This window comes from Prosopis cineraria, unplaced genomic scaffold (genome assembly GCF_029017545.1).
Source record: "Prosopis cineraria cultivar Desert tree isolate PC_DT_omini unplaced genomic scaffold, ASM2901754v1 PC1, whole genome shotgun sequence".
Classification (NCBI taxonomy): domain Eukaryota; kingdom Viridiplantae; phylum Streptophyta; class Magnoliopsida; order Fabales; family Fabaceae; genus Prosopis; species Prosopis cineraria.
In genome coordinates this window covers 48,293,314-48,315,112 of record NW_026555332.1, presented here as the reverse complement: position 1 = coordinate 48,315,112, position 21,799 = coordinate 48,293,314, and the positions used below count along the sequence as shown (strand labels likewise).

The 21,799-nt window shown below is 33.5% G+C and overlaps 1 protein-coding gene and 1 pseudogene across 2 annotated transcripts; one reads left to right on the top strand and one right to left on the bottom strand.

Moving 5' to 3' along the window:
- Positions 1–57: 57 nt before the first annotated feature.
- LOC129302160 (autophagy-related protein 9-like) lies at positions 58–6,932 on the bottom strand (annotated as a pseudogene).
- Positions 6,933–19,161: 12,229 nt separating this feature from the next.
- LOC129286501 (CEN-like protein 2) lies at positions 19,162–21,238 on the top strand. 2 transcript variants are annotated; one of them, XM_054922464.1, is made up of 5 exons: positions 19,162–19,434; positions 19,603–19,664; positions 20,098–20,138; positions 20,243–20,489; positions 20,867–21,238. In XM_054922464.1, the coding sequence occupies exons 1-4, from the start codon at positions 19,231–19,233 to the stop codon at positions 20,458–20,460; spliced, it is 525 nt and encodes a 174-aa protein (XP_054778439.1). In that variant the 5' UTR covers positions 19,162–19,230; the 3' UTR covers positions 20,461–20,489; positions 20,867–21,238. The 2 variants fall into 2 exon arrangements, with proteins under 2 accessions (XP_054778439.1, XP_054778435.1); XM_054922460.1 differs by lacking the exon at positions 20,867–21,238 and having other exon boundaries at positions 20,243–20,740.
- The last annotated feature ends 561 nt before the right edge of the window (positions 21,239–21,799 follow it).

The window sequence follows — 21,799 nt, the reverse complement described above, 5'->3', positions numbered from 1 at the left end:
AGCAAAGAATATGAATTTCCATGAATAACATAGAAGAAGCGGCCACAACTTAGGAAGCGGACACTTGTATGTCAATCAATTAATGAAAGATGACACCATCACTCAGAGGCTTTCAGCTCTTAGTTTAGCAGCAAATGTTTCAAGAGGTCTGTTATAAATATTATCGGCTTGAAGATCCCTTGCTTCCAAGTCATATGCGTGAGTTATTCTTGATAATCTGTTATAATCTCTCCAGCCCACGTGTCGCGCTTGGTTCATAGCAGTGGTTTCTGAAGGTTTGTCATAAATATCATCAAAATGAAGATTCAATTCCCCTGACTCTGAGTCAAATGTGTGTGCTGTTTCTGATAATCTCTGACAATCTCTCCGGTCCAAGTGTTGCTGTTCATCATCTGAGCCTCCAGATGGCTCATCGTGATAGTTACATGTTTGGTGATTGAAATCTGGAGGCTCAAGAAAGCTTGTCTGAACTTGTCCACCTTGTGGGCGACTCCTAGCCCACCAACAACTCCTGATGGATTCTGGCACATCATTGCAATTTCGACCTGCACATGGAATCTCCCGGAAGATGGGAGCTGCTGTGGATGCCGTAAAGTGAGACGAAGCTCGATCCTTGCAATATTCTCCCGACTCTTCTGCAAAACCAGGTTCATTCTGTGTTAAATTGGAGGACATCCAATGATCTCCAGAATAACGCTGAGTATTCTCAAATGGTTCCATTGGAACATCCCTCAAAGTCATATGACGAGTTCGAGAAGTGTAGTACCAATCAAGAAGATAGGGATTATTGTTTCGATTGGCATCTCTCGGCCATAAGAGATCCAAGTGATTGCAAATTCCACAGGTACTGTGCAGTATGTCCCTAAATCCATTGCTCCACATTCTAGGTGGGGGAAATGTGCATCTCCCTGCATGTCCCTGTAAATTTTTCTCTTTCAAGGTTTTGAGATTAAGCAAAAACTGCTTACCCAGAGTATTTGGTTCCCTTGACATGTAGCTGCTCTGAAAGCTGTAACCATAACAGGAGTTACCAATATTAGAAATTGGAGCAGTAGCAGAAAAATTATTAACATCTAGTTTTTGTTACTAAAATAAATAAATAAATAAATAACATCTTGTTTTCTTCACATGCCTTTCAACATATTTTTCAACATAGCAAAGTAACTAATGAGTTATTTGAAGATGCTTATTTCTTCCATCAAAACCAAACAATAAGTGCAAGAACAAAAAAACTTTCATTTAGATTGAGCCAATTATGAATAGATTTCACGAAGTTTTGCTTTTCCAGATAATATGTAAATTCATAATTTTTCAAGTAGTCTGCAAGACAAGTAGTTGGAATAGACAAATGAGGGTTTCCATAAATTATTGGAACTGTGTATAATGATAAAAATGAAAATAATTATCCAAGTCAGAGAATAGATCGATGGGAACAGACAAAAAATTCACCATCCTGGATAGAGATTGGAGGAATTCAACTAAAAGGAATTTTCCTCTCTTCCCTACAAGCACAAGCATTGCATGGACCTCGACAAAACAGCATTGCATATACCCATCCCATTGCAATTGTCATCACAGTTTGAAAGATGCAAACTAGGAAAGAAATCCAAATGAAAACACATTTCCTAATGTCTATCAAAAGTTCAACCTAAAGAAACACGAAACATGACTTCAATCAAAGTAGTCTTGCACATAAAAAATAACTGCCTAAGACAATACCTCAAAAATGATTTCTCCATCTTTCCCTGGGAACTCCTTCAGATGCGAGGTACATTGCACGGGGAACCATAATTGCTGTTTCCACGAGCTTGAAAATCAAAGACACTAAAACTGTGACAATATTGAGGATACAATAAAAAATTATTAATATCATACATCATTTGCTCAACCAAAAAAAATTAAAACATTTTAAGAAGCCCCTAGGAATGGCCATTGAGAAATGGGATGAAAATTGAAGAAAGGAAAAAATTGTTACGTCCATACTAACCTACAAACATGACCAACACCTTCAACATCCACTGTGAAATCGGCAATGAATTGCAAAATATCATCAACCCGCTACATGAACAAAGTTAGAACATTATAATATATGATGCATGAACAAAGTTTAAGTCTAAATAAAGCAATGACCTTTGGGACAACTAGCAAAAGTAAATACGGAGTGAGGAAAATCGATGCCATCTCCTCAAGTAACAACATCATAGTATACTGCACCAAACAAATATTGTGACATGAAACAAAATAGTATTGATTCATTGAAAATGCTATCAGATAGACAACAAATAACTCATAACAGCATATCAAAATTAGTACTAGTGAATTGAACCAATAATCGAAACAAATACCTGAAATAGGGTTCTAAACTCAATACGGACTATTTCAGTACATTCTTTACCATGCCATCTCTTTGGCATATAATGTGTATGATGCACCACCATAGAAATTACTCCTTCTGGATCTAAGACCAGAAGCTCAATTGTCACAGCAGCCCGGCTAATGGCTGTTATTGCTCCAAAAACAGCAGTATACCATAACAACTTTTGACTATATATCTACAATTTTAAGATAATTATTGTGATATGCGTAGGTCCAACATCTTTTAGGCAAAATCAATTAAAATCCAATACCTGTGCCTCAAGCAAAGGTTCGTAAACAAAAGCAAAGACGATCAAAATTGCAGTAAGTCCACCAAATATAAAAGATATAAGCTTTGCATAGGTACATAAAATAGGTGAACGAAATAGTTTGAGATAATCAGAAGCATGTACTGAACTGCTATCAATCTGATGCTTAAAGAAATGGTCCACCTACAACAGAGGCCATAAGTCAGCTTAATCACAAAAGCAAAAAAAAAAATACAAGTTTTACCATGCTAATAATGACAACTACATATGCCATGCTCAAACTATTAACACCTTTCCAAATGTAAAATATAGGAGAAAATATGAGCAAGAAATCATTAGAGCGCAAAATCTAATCCAAATAACTCATTAAATCATCATACTCTATAAATGTGGTTGCCAATAACCTTCAAATAAGATAGCTTGCATTGAACAAGTATGGTGATTATAATGCAGAAAATCAAAAACAAGGACTTTATCCTATTCATTATGATTCAATAGAGAATTAGTTAATAATTTATAAAATTTCCTAGGACAAAGTAGGCTAGAGATTGGATTAATATTGTCTTTTCTCAATTTCTCTGATAAGTATTAGTTGTAAAATATTCTCCACAAGTTATAATTTCCATACATTTCTTTAATAGTGTATATGCTCTTCTAGATGGAAATCCTCTATTGTCCCCTAGAGGCCAGAGCAAATCTGGACTATTCACGTCTAAACAGCCATTCAAGTTTCTAATTTTTATTTTTTTAAATCTCAATCATATATTTATTATTTTGAAAGAAGCTAAACCTAGGAAGAAGACAATCTTCCAACTTCCATTAGACAAATGTAGGAAAATTTTAAGATTGTCTTCATCCAGCGTTTGTTTGCTTTAAAATTTAAAAAAAGAAAAAGAAAATCAAAATGATTAAAAAAAATGAATGGATGGAACAAAAGAGAAGAACTGAAGTCTCTATTAATAAAAGAACAAAAAGAAAGCAACACCTCATTGAATTCCCTGAAGATTCACCTTGACAGATTTGACCATCTTCGAGCTATTGCTAAGCTTGGATGCTTATAAAATTGTTTAGTATAACTCACAAAGAGATATAGCATAAAGATGATAAGACATGGAGAAAGTACAAGCATTGCAAGCCCAACCACCATAAGCCTTTTCTTTAATGCCTGTGGATCGGACACAAAATCCCTTTTAATACAAAAGTTTCTGCAGATAAAGCATGTCATACTCATGTTATATGTGTTGGATACAAAATCACGTGTAACATAAAAGAGCACAGCATAATGAACGCCAACAAATTACTTAATCAAAACACTACAAATGCTGGCCTAAAGTTATTCAAGTGGAATTTGATGGAACCCTCTCCTCTAACAAATTTAAAACAAGTAGAAACCAAAAAAATACACTACAAAGGGGACTGAAAATGCTATTGCTGAATAATAATCTTTGATTACAAGGATAATGATGATTCAAGCCAAACTCATATCCCTCATACACTCATATACTTAAACTATAGTTACAAAGACAGCACAAAATACACTAGCGAACAGTAACATAAGCATAAGCCACAAGCCACAAGCCACTCACAAACACACACTAAGCAGAAGATAAAATGATGAAGAAAGATGACTTCCTCCACCCCAATACACTGGACTTTCCAGAGGCCAGCACTCTCCTCACCAATCTCAAAATTCAAAATACTCTACACCCTCCTTTTGCACGAACATACAGATTTAAAGAGCCAAAAAGTAGATTGCCCCTACCAAAACACTAGCTTTACTCCCCCCCTATTTTTCTATCTCATCTGGTCGTTACCTACTGTATTTTCTTATAAACATGTAGTCCCATATTTTTTGCCCTTTGCCATTCTTTTTATGTCTCATTTTTGTGAGTTTTGATAGTGACAGGAGATGGGGTTGTATCAGAATTCAAATACAAAATGTGAAAAGGAAAATTCTTTCTTCATATTTATATGATTTACTTAATATCCATGTCTCTTTATGTAATGCCATCTATAATAATTGCCGACAGTTAACTTGAAAGAGAGAAGTGTTGGTCAAGATTCTAGTTACTTGCTAAGCTTAATTACATTAATATGGGTTTGACAACTTCCAATCCAAACCCAATTTCATCATAACTTCTTCTTCTGGTCATACAGCTTTAGACTTGAAGAAACCCTGCCCCCCTTCCTCCCAACCTATAAACAAAAAGAAAATCTATAAAAACCTTGCCAGAAAGCAAGCACAAACTCTTTTAGTATTTGGGACCCTACTTTTTAGTACTTGTTGGACTAGGGGCAAAGATACATAACATGGAAGGGTCCAGAGTTATTATAATAGTTAGTGAACTGTCCAAAAGGGTAGGGGCAAAAAAAATAATGGCCATTACCTTGCAAAGGTAGCAAGGTGTTGTAGGAAAGAGAGGGAGAGAATTGGATGATGGTTGGCCATATGTTGTAAAAGAGGGTTCAGTGAGGGATCAAAGAATTAGCGTGTGAACAAGAGAGTTTGTTAGCCCCTCGAATGCTAGAGTAGTTGAACCAAATAGTGAAGCATATAGGTGTGTTATAAGGACCAACAAGGTTGCTGAGGCACTCTTGCAGCTTTGACACGCAGGAATCTCTGAAGGAAACATGGTTGAGTGGATCCTTGATGACCTTAAATGATTCGTTGAACCTAACAACTAAATAAATAGAGGCCACACTTGCAACAGATGTTTCAGTTGTAGACACTCTCAATTTTACCCTGGATAGAGGAGAATGTACTGAATTCTAGCTAGGTTCCAACAATACTTCAACAATTCACCCACTTTCTCCTTAGATGGGGAGCGGAAGCATAGCCACAAAGCCTTTTATTTCATATGCAAATACAATGAAAACAGTCGTAAAGTCTCCATTAGTTTAAAGACATGACACCCAATTTGCATGCAACCATCAAGAAGCTCATTATTAAGGAGGCAAGGACATTCACTTTTTCCTTTTCTTTTTCTTTTTTTTTTGGGGGGGCGGGGGTGGAGCAATGCCATACTATTCTCTAATTAATTGACCTCAAACACTACAGAGCATTGAGCCAATCTCAATTTCTGCAGTAATGAATAAATTTTTTTATAGAAAATCCTGAAACATGTTAACTCAAATTGTAATGTGGCCTGCACAAAATAAGCGTTACCCCCAAAAGGTAATCCTCATTACCTGTGGAAGTAGAAAAACTCACCATAAGTCACATGGAGATTAAAAATACGAGATTGAAAAATCACACACACACACACACACACACACATACAAAAAGCTGAATGTAAGGTACAGAAATGATTTTTTCACAGCGTTGTATGGCAATTTATAGTTTGGGAGCAAACAAAAGAGTTAGAATTATGAATTTTAATTGTTTAGGACAACAAACTAGACAATAAGTTTCAAGCATAATATCCGCAGTCACATGGGATAATGATATGCCCACAGTTACAATACATGAAGAGGCAACACACCGATCAAACATGCTTTCCATAATGCACCAGTTCAAAGTCCACTCAAGGGTCTTAGTTAGTATTAGATGATACTGTGTTCCATTAGCACCACATTTCACAGTAAGACCAGCACCTGGGACCCACTGAGCAATGGGAAAAGCAAGCACTCCCTTGTTAAGCATTCCAATCAAGTAGTTTTCCTTCCGCATCAATCTTATCACAATGTCATGAGTAGAGAGATCCTTCACCACACAGAGCTGTCTTGAACTCTGCACCAAAACAACCTTTTCAAAAACTGTTGCCTAGGGCAAAGTTTGAATTTCTTTGTCAGAAACCTGGAGACTGCAAGAACATCATGGCAAATGACAAAAAAATCATACATGTCACGCAAAAGTTGCAGTTTCTGTCAATATACTTAAGGGATTATCATTTGTGCTTACCTATTGTAGTAAAATTGATGGATTTCCAGTGTATCCTTTGGTTGAGCAAAAAACCTTGAGAAACAAAATATCCAGTAGATGGAAAATATTGCTAAGTAACCAACTACAATAGCTTTTGTAAGCGTCATTGGGGTTAAAGGGTGTTAATGAATAGCTTTACCAAGATCACAAGAGCTAATTCCAGATTCAACTGCATCCATCCCACACTTATGAAAAGCATTTCAATCAACATATAACAAGTAAAATACTGAGAAACACATGGTAAATCCAAGACCAAGAAGTTTGGCAATCCACTTAATCAGGATGCAGCAAAGCCCTTTCCCACAGTAGTAGCTGCAGAGCCTCTCCAAGAAGAGGTCCAAATAGGAAATTGGCTCCACATTCGAGCTGTCACCATTAAGTTCCATAGTCGGACAATTCGATCTCTGGTGGAACATCCTGAAGTAAACCCATTGTCAAAGATGATTCATCTTGACGTTCCCATTTGAATATATTAAAAACACTAGAACACTTTGGCCAGCAAATCATTTTTCAAAGACACTGATAGCAGGTATAAACGTCCAGTCCACACCCCAAAGACCTGATTAGTTATGACAGGGTACAGAGTTAAGATTAGAATCTTCCAAACGGCAGAAATAAAAAAAAGTTATAGCAAGATAACATTAAGTGAATTACAGGATGAAAGGAACTCATGTCAACTTCAAATTATATGCACTAATCTTTATCCGACTTAATGTATCAGCATAAGAATGGAGATTTTTTGGTTGCAGTTGATTTTATAGAGACTTATCGTTTGAACCTAGCATCCCTGTTGACAATATATCCAACGAATCATAATTTCGATCTATATGGCATGAAAAAAATTCTCTCTTATAGAAGGGGGTTGTTCATGAACTTTGCCTGGGCACAAACATAAACTAAACCTACAATAGACGGCGTTAGCCGTTTGGCATGGTGAGCCCACCAAAGCCCATGTGGCTGCCTCTCTCATCGCTGCACTGTAATGTACAGCGACTGCGGAGAAGCAGAACGCGAGATAAACTGCGTGATAATCTAACCCACAAAGCCGTTAATGTATGACTAAACTGCAAAATAGGCTAGTCCGAAACAAGAAAGATGCTACTGATTGATAGCCGATTTACCTTCTTAAGCAAAAGAACTATAGTGGCAAGCACGATTTCACTATTGGAATTAAGCGCCTTCAGAAAAGGCAAAAAATAAAAAAGACAAAAATAAACAAACAAACAAAAACCAATTGGAACAATCCTGAGCCATTGTTAAGCATCAAGAAAATTACCCAAAAATACAGAAGTTTACCCTTAAGGTGGGATTTATAAAAACATAAGACAATAAAACTAACTAACCAACTTATCTAAGGAAAAAGAGTTAACTGGAAGTATGGAAACTAAGCAAAACACATGGAAGGAGCTGGGTAATGGGGCACTACGGGCAGAAATAGAAGAAATAAATACCCAGTAACGAACTTAATTAGGACAAAGCCACTGAAAGCTGAATAATTCAAGCGTAAACCAATTAGGATAATGAGATTAACCCACGGAATGAATGAATGAAGTTAAGCAAAGAGGAGAAGACATCAAAGAGGAAGAAGGCAAAAGAAGAAGCGGGTTTGGTTACGTAGGGGAAGATGAAATTAGAGGGAACACATATTTTATCACTTCCAAAGGCACAGGCATGTTGAGGAATATTGAGTTTCAACGTCTCTCTCCCGCCACCTTCGGTTGGGAGTGTCCTGATAGTGTTATGATTTATGAGGATACATTAGAGGGTAAATTCCAAGAAAGGAAAAAGGTGTTAAAAATAAATAAATTTTTCCTCTTATTTGGCATTACATAATGCAACGGTGGGATAATTTTAACATTTTTGTTAAATTTATTGATGTTTGGTGAATGTTGATCCAATCAAAGTTTACTAGGCAAAATTTTTTAGAGGGAAAGTTTTAAGGATCTCGTTGGAATACTTTTATTTTTCATATGCATATAAATAAATATATTTATAAAAATTATGATATTCATGGGACATAAACAATGTGACTTATTTCACATTTCATGCACATAACACCACATTCTAGTGTGTTTAAAAAGTTATAATTTAAGTATATTTAAGTTTAGATAGATATGAAATTTAACTAATATAAACGAGAAGATATTGTTGTGTCTGTTTTTCTAATATAAGGTTATGAACTACCTAGCTATTTCTATCTGTGTAGAATTTCTTTTTTTTTTTGTATAATTTGTGTGGAATCTGTTATCTATATATTTATATGGAAGATAATGCTCTTGATTAAATTCAATCATTTCAGATATCAATTAGCAAATATTAATTATCCTGTCAATTTTTAAGATCATGATTTACTATTTTCTAAAATGATATTTAACGTTTTTATTTATGTAGAAAGAATGCAAGATATCAATTTAGATTAAGATTTAATATAGCCACATTATTCTTAGTAGTCATATTGTTTTGTAAATCGTTGATAAAAAATAATGTTTTGTAAATCCATATAATTGTCAATTTTAGTTTATCCTTTGAATGAAAAGAGGGTAAAGAGGCAAAAATATCCACAAAGTAGTTAGCCACAGGCACCCAATATTCTAAAGTGACAAAAAGGGTAAAAATACTTATAACGTTACATGGATGGGTGCAAAAGTAACCAGACCGTAAAATTTGACCGTTAAATGCTGATTGTATATGCAATGTGTTAATCTTTATTGACATGGACTAAAAAAGAGGGCAAAAATATCCACAAAGTCGTAGACCAGGAGCAAAAATACCCATACATTATCAAAGTTGGTGCAAAAGTGATCAATCCATCCAATCCTGAAATGTTGATTATTTAGCTGACACCTAAGCAAAAGTTGACTATTTTTTATTGATGTAGACAAAAAATATTCCTAGATAAAATTATCTGAAAATTAATAGGTTATTATATGAATATTATGTGAGAAAATATCATTTAGATTAAATATCAAATCAAATTGCTTGTTTCTTTGCAACAGTGGCGAAAATCATTTGCAAATTTTGAATCTATCATGAATGCAATTGCTTAAGGTTGTGACAATGTTCTTAAGTTAGATGTGCTCAGTCTCAATCTTTGATTTTAAACAACCTATCTTTCTATATTAAATCTCAGGTTTTATAGACAAGAAAAATGAGTCAAGACGAAAAAAGAAAGGGGGTAAGATATGTGGTAATGGAAAGAAATCATATGGCATTAATTTTGATGGATTGGTCACCATTGTACTTACTAAAGTAACATTATAGGTACTCATATAATGATCGATCAATATCTATAAAAATTCATTTTGAAATACTTGTTGTCTACATCAACGAAAAAATAGTCAACTTTTGCTTAGGTGTCAACTAAACGATTAACATTTAAGGAATTGAATGTATTGATCACTTTTGCACTAACTCTAATAACGTTATGAGTATTTTTGCTCATGACCAATGAATTCGTGAGTATTTTTGCCTCTTTGTTAGTCCACGTTAGTAAAGATTGATAAGTAACATGTACAATTAGCATTTAATAATCAAAATTAAGAATGTTAAGTCAAAATTAATGGTCTAATTATTTTTGCACCCATCCATGTAACATTATGGGTATTTTTACCCCTTTCATCACTTTAGAATACTGCATGCCCATGGCTGACTATTTTATGGGTATTTTTGCCCCTTTACTCATAAAAAGATTATAGATGGCATGCAAGGCACATTACCGAGCTAAATTTCCATAAAAATTCTATTATCATTACACAGTTCTTTTCACATGTTGACCCGAAAATTGTGTCATTAAACTATTATTCAAGAGACAAATAAAACTATGAACAAAATCTAGGTAGTTCCGCGCAACATGACAAAACAAGTTTAAGGGTCCGTTTGGTTGTTTTATTTTTCACATTTAAAAAGTAAAATTTTACTTTCAGGAAGCTAGTTGTTTGGATGAAATATTTTACAGGAAAGCGCATCCTGAAAGTACATTCAAATAGTAGTTGAAAGTGAATTTTTGAAATGTAACTATTTGAAACTTTTGAAAAGTGAATTTAAAAAGCAGGATGTTATTTGATCATACTACCTCAAATTTAATCTCTTATTCTTTTATTTAAAAAATAGTTAATTCATTAAAAATATAATTATTATTTCAATAATAGTAATTATGTATCAAGTTTTTATCATTATAAAATAAATAATTAATCATGTTAATTTTTTGCATTAATGTATAATAAAAATTATAAATTTTTATCACATTTTCTAAAATTACAAATTAAAAAATAGAAATAACTAGAAATTAAATTTTTAGCATTATAGATCAAAATTTATGTTATTTAAAATTTTTATCACATGTTTTAAATATTTTAAATATATTATATTTGTATAATAAAAATTATAAAACATCATCAATCAATATCTTTTTTAGTAATTGTACATTTAAAAATACATTTCACTATCACAAACCAAACAACTTTCAGTGTACCAAACTGACTTTTGAAAAAATATATCCAAACACAAATTTCATTACAATAACCGACTTTCACTAAATTAACTTCTATCAGAAAAACTTTTAACAAATTGAAAACCAAACATAGACTAAATCTCTACTGAAAAAGCTGTCCACATTTAATGTGTGACCATGGCTCTAGTAAAATTGTCTTAAGATTTAAGAAGATGCAGGCACTTGTTAATTATACTTAAGGGATTTGGATTCAATAGCTGTACTTATTACAAGTATTCAATGTCTATATCATATAAGTCATTGAAATATAGATCAATATTTCAGATAAACTTACTCATTCATTAATTTTAAGTGAAATATGAATTCATAATCATCGATTTAAATTTTAACAGTTTAAATAATACAGACACTCAATGTCTATATTAATTACAATCACTGAATCCAAATCTTTATATTTAAAAGATGCTTAGACACCTTATTATATAAAAAGAAGAAGACAACGATCGACGCTTGGACAAGCGCATATTTGATGGGAGAACGTGTTTTATGAATCCAGTGTCTCTGGACTCTGGTGATGAGAAGTAATTAGTTAGAAACATGGGACACGTGGCGCCAGCTGATGCAACAAGTTAAAAAGTGGAAGGTCATGAAATTTGGAGTCACATTGAATAAGTTGCCACGTGACGGTGCAAGAGAATGAGAGTGAAATGATTATCTCGCCTCCGCTGCTGGCTCTCTCCCTTCCTGGATTGCCTTTTTCGTCTGCACTGAATTCTTTCACTCATGAGTTCATGCACTGGATTTTTTATTTTTATTTTTACTTTTAACCTGCAGTCAACGTTTCCGTTCCAATATGTATATATAATATCTCGATCTGAAGGATTTAATTTTATTAGTCATTTGGACAATATAATCCCTCGCTTGTGCAGTATTTTTCTCACTCTTCCATCAAATCGTATCGTTAAGCTACTTCGCAACTTTGGTGCTTTCATGATCCGCTTATGGCTGAAAATGCTCACTTAAGAGATTTGGCTGCTCAGGTTAAACCAATTGTCGAAAACCGATCGAAAGAAGCTGCTAGCAATTATGGTCTTCATAAATTGGTGCAATCGGTGAATACCGCAAGTGATTCGGGCCATACGCCTTTGCGTATCCTCCTTCCTCCAGTGGATCGAACCAGGTGAAAAGAGGCCAAGGCCATCGCTAAATATTATCGGCATTTTCAGGCTCGCATTATTAAACGTTATTTATTATATTTTTTTAAATTCGATGGCACTAAACTGAAGGTTTACCATGGTATTCAAGCATTTTCAATTTGCTGATGCCCGCTGATATCAACGCTGCGCTTGACCGTCGCGGCCATGCATATGGTCATGCCAGTATCAGTGGGATTCGGGGATTCAGATCTATAATACAGTCAAAATCTTATGCCTCATTGGGCGGCTTACTTAAGCTCAATTTGGACTGTCACAGCTTGCTTAAGTACGTCGAAGCTCAATAACTTGAGCTAAGCTGAATCAAACTAGGTCTGCGGGCACATATCATCAAGAAATCACCATGTTATTAGAATTAAGGGGCTTGTAGTGGGGCTAGGGATTTTAATGTACCCTTTTTTAATGCCCTTTATAATGTCCCAACGTCTTAATTTCATTTTTTTTTATCATTAGCTTCAACATAAAATAGGAGACATTTGGATATTTTGATGTTTTAAAATAGTTTAAGATTTGAATTTTTTATGATTTTTTAAAAATAAAAAAATGAAATTGGAATGTTGAGACATTACAAGAGGCATTAGAGAAGGGCACATTAGAGGCCCCTAGTCCTTTATAGTGACAGATATGATGCATGTATTGACTGCTTTCTAAACAGCCTCATATTAGAAATAATTAAGCGAGCAGTGGTTTCTCAGGCACCTAAAGCACTGTTAGAAGATCAAAAGTACTCTCAGGGTCCCGTGTTTATCATACCTTAATTGCAACTACTTTCCCTATCGCCGTCTAAATTCACCAAATCTGATGCCAGGACGACTACCATTGCACTTTCAAAATTTTCTTTGCCCCTTTCGTTAATTACTCTTTCCCGTCTTCTAAACCTTACCACCCGTCAGGAGGATGTCTGCTGCTAAGATGCAGATGCAATCACTCAGAGAAAAAGGGCATTCTTGTACTGGAGATGATTATAAATTTACACAAAATATCAAAATCACAAATGTCGAAACATGTTTAGTTAGTTAAGAAAATAAAAATATATAACACTTATAACTCTTGAGAGTAATTTATTTTCTCTTTTTAAAGGGAGAGATATATAGTGTTATTTTCATTTAAAAAAAATTTTTTTCCATCACTCACATTTTTATTGGATTTTATTTTATATACTTTAGCAGGACTATGTGATATCATACATAACCTTTGCTCTTAATATCTTATTACTCATCATCGTGCTGCAAATAAAATTACAATAAAACAGTTTTGGAAGATGGGCGGAGAGCCTCTTCAATCTTCATAGACCCTGTAGTAAATAATATTCAAAGATATTTACATGGTGCTTCTATACAAGAGGGTGGGTATCTCTATGTAGATGATAGCGCTGAAGAAGACGGCCATCCTGAAATTTAGATGTTAAAGGAGACGTTGATATATATATATATATATATATATTGAGAATCCGGTGGAGAAAGGGTAAGATGGTGAGAGGGATCGGAAAAGAAAATAATGGAAACAAGGTTACTGTTTAGGGAAATATGAATAAAGCAGATTGGAGGAAGTTGAAGATTAAAAAAAAGTAAGGGATAAACAGAAATTTAAAAAATATGATTAAAATGTCGCTTCCAAAAATTATTCCCTGAGATTTTTTTACTATTTTTGCAGCTCATCGTCCACTCAGCAAATTATTCCATATCAGCCCAGCAACAAGTATTCACGTTTGGTTGGATCACATGTGATTGCATCGGTACCCAGGGGAAAAAAAAGGCACCAGGAGAAATTCGGGCAGCGGGGCATTTGCCTGCAATTCCAAAGCTCAAACTAGGTTTTTTAGGAGATGAAGTCTCCATATGCATTTCCTGAATTTATAAAACAAATGCTAATGGTTACCAAAATAGGAAAATCAGTGCTTTTAGGCCAGTAAAATATAGAAACATATCTAAGTGGAGGAGCCACGTTCCTTACTTTTGAAAAAAACTGCAGGTAGGGATGTACAAATTCAGACCTATACTCATGAGATTTGGCACCATTAAACTAAATAAAAAATATCTAAATTCAAGAACTTGTTAGATATATATATATATATATATATTCAATACTTTAAGATAATGTTTGGACCAGTAGATTGGATTTCAAATCTCACATTTTAAATTTATATATTTAAATTTTTTTTGTTTGTGCAGTTTAAATAACAAAAATTATTACTATTGGTTAGTATTTCAATTGTGCATGTGAAGATTTGAAATAACAAGGATTGTAAAAGGATTTCAAATGATTATGAAAGAATTAAGATAAAATTTAAATTTAAATTTGGATAAAATCAAAATTCATAAATTTTTTGCCCAAATTCAAATATAATCCAAATCCATACGTATTCAAATATATATAATATAACTTAAATTCTATAATTTTAAATCAAAAAATTTAAACTTACTTGACCCAAACATTAATAATGAAGACAATTTGTTGAAAAAATAGTTTAGTTTATGATAAAACTTACTAATCCCAACAAAATCACTCTTTTAGCATGGTAGTTTCCAAAGGAAAAACGCTGCCAACCATTTATATATAGGGTAGGGCTTGAGAAATTGCCAGAGAAAAATGAGTAAGCCTAATGATCATTTTCATTTGCGAACATCTATATAGATTTTTGGGTGACATCCTTAGATAATTTTAGTTAAGTGATTGTGTGTTGCCAAGATTTTAAATATAAAAATGGTTATATTTTTGAGGAGGCGATTGTCATTAGATTAATTACAACAATCAACAATAATCTTTCATCAAAATCTTATTGTCAAAACAGCAGCAGCATGACAACAAACTAACTGAAATTAATTTAAAAGATTTGCTATTTCATTCAAGAGAGAAAAAAATTAAAATCCCATCGTATTATCACAATAGCTGGAATGAGATATGAAGAGATAATTACAGAAATTATCGTATCAACCTAAAAAACATAATCTCCAAAAAAGATGCTCATTATATATTGGTTATTATTATCTTTCTAGACCTAGAATTATTTTTAATTATTAAATTATTATTTTCTAAAATTATTAATTTTCAAATCCAAGTCAACTTGCAATTCATAGCTCATCTAGGTTCCACTAGCATTGATAGATAGATAGATAGATAGATAAATAGATAATGCCTCATACATCAGGTAGTGTTAGTTGTCCAAATGATATGTGAAGTCAATGATTGACCAAATAACATGTAGTGGAGGTAGGTCCAGCCCATAAATCGCGCTAATGTCATGATCTAGCATTAGAGAGCATACAATGTGCGTTCTCAAGCAGAGTTCTGTTAATATGTTCTACAACACCATTTTGTTGGAGTTTTCCCACAACTGTCTTTTGTTTAGCAATGCCGTTATTAATACAAAACTCATTAAAATTATTTTCACATAACTCTAACTCATTATTTGTTCTCAATTTTTTAACATCTCTCAATTTGATTCTCAACTAAAATTTTTCACTTTTGAAAGCTTGCAAGAATAGTCATCATATAATGATGTCCTTCAATAGAGAGATATTTTGAAGGTCCCCATATATTAGAATATACTTAATCAAGAACACCTTTAGTAATATGAGTTGCAATAGAAAAACCAACTCTTTTTTATTTCTCAAAAACACAACGTTTGCAAAACTCTAATTTACTAATATTTTGACCACACAAAAGACCTTTGGTATTTAAAATATTCATATTTTTCTTGCTCATATAAACCAATCGCATGTGTCATATTGTTAGGTTGCCCAAGTTAAAAGTTTCATATAGGATAAAATTGAGTTTAATAACTAATATAAAAAAAAGAAGAAGAAATACCCATAAACTTGAACCTTAAGGTTTTGAGTTAATAAATGACGTCTTTTCATTAATCTTACCCACATCTTCTCTCCCCCCATTCTCATCTCAAGCAGCCGCTCTCCATTCCTAACAAGTGGCCATTAGATACATAGCTACACTTTTTGTAGTTAGCTAGTAATATATATATTCTATATAAAAATGACAACTGCAACAGTGCAATTTATACCCCAGCGGGACATATTATTCCATTCACTAATTCCTCACTAAATGAAAGTACTAATGCTTGCTATTAATTAATAATAAATTATAAATGGAACTATATATGCCACATTGCCACTAAACGTTAGTGATGTTTTTATAAGAATTCCCTTATTTTAAGGCAAGGCCGAGAATGCGCAAACGCAGACGCGCGTCAACAAAAAAAATAAAAACAGAAGGAGAACATGTTAAAAATTCGTATTGATGAAGGAGAAGAACGGATCAGCTTCTAGTTTAAGAAACTCATACTTGTTCCCTCTCTAAACTTGGAACTTATTTGAAACCCTGAGCCTGCATGTTTTATTCTGAAATGACACTACCCACTAACAAACCCTCTTAGCCAGCCTTGATCATTGGTGGTGGAGCTTCTTTATGCCCTGAACCGTTCCACAAGAATCTCTCGAAAAACTAAAAAGAAGGGGGAAGAATCACACGTCCCGAAACAGCAATATCCATATGTTTTGTGCATGTAATTAAGGAAGGTTCTTCACGCAAGTCATAAAGCATTCTACAAAACTTAGGACAATCTCACTTTACGATCAGCCTCTGAAATGTGATTGTGAAGGCGGATTATCAGAGTTTTTCCCGGCTTTTGATAGATCATCAAAACAGCCGACCTGACAGCTTGCATGGAGAGGACCAGCAAAAACAGGATTACTTCACATGATGCTTTCTGACCTGAGGTGGGGTTTAAAATGAAACGCCTCGTTGATGAGAAATTCATTGAATAGGAATACAGCGAATCAGGAAGAACCGATTCGGAGAAACCCATGGAGAAGGAACTTTGTCAAATCATGGCCATTATATTATAATTTCCGCAGAATCCCACAGCGGAATCGCTCGTTGCGAAACAATGTGCCAAAAGATCCTAGCTAATATATTTTGGTGCTTCTAGGCAGCATTTTATAGTTTTGGTATTGTTATTGGACTTATTTCTTAGAGGGGACATTTGACCCTTACATAGTATATATTTCAAACGAGATATAACTCATATTGTTTACAGTTCAATTACATTATGAATGCTCCGTCTTCTGCCTGTTAATTTTGTTATTATTAAATTTTAAGATTATAATTATTAATTATTTATAATCAGGGCTGTGAGTGAAGAACGTGATCCCCGGTCCATTGGTTGAACCCGTCTCAAAAAAAATGTAGGATAGGACACAGTAGACTTAGACAAATTTAAATACAAGCTAAGACAGGATGAGACACAAGATTGATTACTCAAAATTAGAAGATGTGAATATTGTCCTTGTAGAAGTTAATTGCTTATTAATTTTTTATTTTATATTTCTCTTTTACTAGGATTTCTAGATCTTATACCATCCTAGAGATGGGATCAGGATGAGACATCCCATTTTCTTTTTGGGATGCACTACTACAAAAAAGAATATATTATTGGACAGTTCTTTTTACCTATAATGAACTGTCTAATATGAATGTTGAAAAAAAAAAATCATTGATTTGAAAAATGCATCCAATATGCAGTCTAACATATCATATTAATCACAATAACATCATCATCATCAACAATCAATAACACTATTATATAATATTTAAAGTTAAAAGTCACACATGAATAATAATTTCAAATAAGATTAAAGTACTCATACACAATTTTAATTACTATATAAAACTTCATACATTACTTAACCATCAATTAAAGAATTAAATGATACAAATTTTTTTAATCAAATTAGTTGAATATTGTTCAAACCAAAAATACACAAAAAATAGACAATAAATTTGGATAAAAATAAAAATTCAATATAACTCCTATCCTTTTTTTTTTTGCACACAAATATAACTCCTATCTAAATATTCACTATTGGTCTAACATACATTTTAAAGCTGTCCATAACTTAAATTTAAAGTGGGTTTTGGCTAAAGGTATTTTTTTTATCAAACACATTTCATTGAACACCTTATGTGCAATAATAATAACAAAAAATCCATATAATATAATCCAATAAACTAAAGCCTAATTAGAAATCAAACATGACCTATGAAATATAGACAACAATCAAACACAACAAAACCTAGCTACATGATTTCTAGCACACACGAGATTTAGAAGAAAGGAGAAGAGAAGATGATGCGAGAACACTTACGGAGTTGACGCACACTTAATGGAGGAAAAGAGGAGACCCACGATGTCAATGACTAAAGAAGGTAAGCTCCACGGCGTCTCAACCTACTGCAAACAGACGAGAAAGGTGCTCAATAATGATGAGAGAAGGAGAGAAGATGCAAAATGTATATTGGATGGTTATTCAAATAACTGTCCAATATACAAAGTACGTATTGGACAGTTATATAAAATAGCTATCCAATATAAATTTTGCATTAAAAAAATTAACATAAATTATAAACTCAAAACATATAGTTGACAAATTTATAAATAATGGTCCAATATGTCAAGGTATATTAGATGGTTATTCACAAAAAAAACTGTCCATTATTTTATGTTGTTTTTGTATATTGGACAGTTTTCAATATGACCGTCCAATAGGAGGGCCATGTATAGCATATTTTTTAGTAATGATGGGACATGTGATAGAGCCATTTCTTGATTTCGTATCTTCCATATGCAATCTTAATTTATACATGAATTTAACTATCACAAGACATGTTACAAGAATTTTTCAAAAGAATAAAAAATCCAGCCATCTAATTAATGTTGAGTTATAAAGCCTATATAGTTATTAATAAAATATATATACTTATCGTATCTTAATAAAGAAATCAGACAATGATTGTATAAGGATATCTGAATACGTGTTTTTTTTTTTTTTGACCCCTGAGAATAAAGAATTAAAGGAAAAAAATATACCTTTCAAGTTACTTTAAAACACTATAAATGTGAAGCTCATTCTCCCATTTCTCAGTAGGAATATCTCACTGAGGTTGTATTCTAGGGTAGTCTCCTCTCTTTCCAGTATACATATCCCCTCTCGTTGTTACTTAATAATGGCAAGAATGCCAACAGAACCTCTTGTTGTAGGGAGAGTGGTAGGAGATGTTCTTGATTCGTTCAACCCAAGTGTGAAAATGACTGTGACTTACACAAACAACAAGCAAGTGTTTAATGGGCACGAGCTCTTCCCCTCCGCAGTGACGACCAGGCCTAGGGTTGAGATTGCTGGAGCTGATATGAGGTCCTTCTTCACTCTGGTATTTCGAAACCTTTTCTTCCTCTTCCCACCATCTTATTCTTCTTTTCAATGTTTAGAACTCAAAAACAGCAAAAGGAAAATCCTTCCATAGCTGGTTCATTTTTTAAAAACTCTTTCCATTATCTTCCTTAATCGCCTCTTATATATTAGAATGCTCTTTATGCAGGTTATGACAGACCCAGATGTTCCTGGCCCTAGTGACCCTTATCTCAGGGAACACTTGCAGTGGTACTTAAATGCATCAAAACTAACTTGTTTTATTTTTTTTTTCTTTTTGATAATAAAAACAACTTGTTTTATTTAATATCTAAATTCTGACTACGTTAGGTGACACTTTTAAAGCCAGACTGCCCAGCTAGATAGTGATAGATGACACAAAATGATAAATATATTCGAATACATAATTGTGTCCGAGAATTCTTGATTATGTATGTGTGTATGCACTTTCCATCACACAGTATCATTAACCTCCAAACGTAATTAAATCTGACCTCAAAAACTTCATGTTTCTAACCGTGCATGACTTGAAAAATCAAGTTAAAACGATCTGAGAGAGCGGGGCAGACAGCGAAGAAAACATGTTTTGACAAGGTACAGAGCAAATCAATTATTGAGATCTAGCTAACAGTCAAATTTTGTGGAAATTGGGTGTTTTTTTCAGGCTGGTAACTGACATCCCAGGCACAACAGATGCCACATTTGGTACGTAGCTGATAATTATAAATTATAAATTCATCTGATAAAACGACTAATCACTCGGAGAAATCAAGAGAGTAATACTTTTGGTGTTGATATGCACCTTACAGGCAAAGAATTGGTGAGCTATGAGATTCCGAAGCCTAATATAGGGATCCACAGGTTCGTGTTTGTGTTATTCAAGCAGAAACGCAGGCAGTGTGTAACTCCACCTTCCTCCAGAGATCACTTCAACACCCGCAATTTCGCTGCAGAAAATGAGCTTGGCCTTCCAGTCGCCGCCGTCTACTTCAATGCGCAACGAGAAACCGCTGCCAGAAGACGCTGATGAATTAATCAATCAACTAATTATAGCTGGTAATCAATTAATGTATGGAATAAAGTGATTATGTATTCTCCTGTGATGCTGGGTGGTGGTGGGATATATGGTAGTTTCAGCATATGAGATTGTGAAACGTGGCAGAGACTATCATTTATTGTTGTACTCTGCTATATATCCATGCTTCACTTTCCATCAGATACTTGTACTGTATTCATGTATGCATATTACCTTGGGGGTATATCAGGGGATCTCAGAAATAAGAAGCGTGGTTTACTTTAGTTTTTCACCATTAGGGTTCTGTTCTCATTCATATATGTGTGTGTTATTTATTATCTCCAATATATGAATTCTATTGTTCAGACATAAAAATTATATATTACTTTATAACCGGCTAGCAAGCGCTCCTGCGCAGGTACTTTATATCCATGGTCTCTGCTCTTTTTCAAACGTGAGATTGGTATCAGGTATATGCTCGATTAAGTTGCTCTTTTGTCGTCCGCTCTACCTTCAGTAAGTTGGACCAGAAGGAATGGTGCGTCTGAATAACCATTGACCAAGGGTTTTCAAGATTGACGTTATATCTTTCTGAAATCGACACGTATGTAGTTGTTGCAGAACTGTAATAATGATATTGGTCATGCAATCCTTGACCACCAATTAATTAGCGTACGTATGTATAGACAGATGATGTCTCTTTAACTTCTCACAACCAAGAAGTGTACTCCACCAATGCATCATGAGCTACGAAGTAGAGATACAGTATGATTCCAAATATATATATATATATATATATTTCATTTGTCATCTATTGATATGAGTAAAGCCCTATGAAATACATAATTTTTTTTTTTTGGAGGTTCGATTCTGTCTTATTCTCTTGGCCAAATGTCTTATTCTTCTGCCAAAAGCTTTTTTGTCTTTCCCTTTTCTCATGTACCACAAGTGTTACTTTTTCTTTTTTCAAATTAATAAATAGACTGAAGCAAAAGAAAGATAAAATGATTGTTATTATCACAAAAATAAATATGAAGTTTACAACATGCTGTATTATTCAAACAATTGTATGCCATGTTATGCACTCCCAATTTCCCATGTCTTGTAAAATGTCCAAGATCACCTAATTTATGATAATATCAAGGGAATAAATTAAAACTAAATAAATAATAAGAGCAAAAAAAAACTTAAGCTAGCTAAAACTAAAATGACCAAATTATATTTACATAAATTTAACACTAAAGAATGAGTGAATTTTACCATGAAAATCTACTGCAGGAATCAAGAAAAATCCATTACAAATCGACTTGATGACAAATTTTGCAATCAACCATCCTATCACAGGCAAGAG

Excerpts from the sequence above, each read along its gene's own strand:
- LOC129286501 (XM_054922464.1), top strand. The coding sequence starts at position 19,231 with ATGGCAAGAATGCCAACAGAACCTCTTGTTGTAGGGAGAGTGGTAGGA. Across the intron at positions 19,435-19,602 it reads TGAGGTCCTTCTTCACTCTG|GTTATGACAGACCCAGATGT; the intron begins GTATTTCGAAAC and ends CTCTTTATGCAG. Across the intron at positions 20,139-20,242 it reads CACAACAGATGCCACATTTG|GCAAAGAATTGGTGAGCTAT; the intron begins GTACGTAGCTGA and ends TGCACCTTACAG.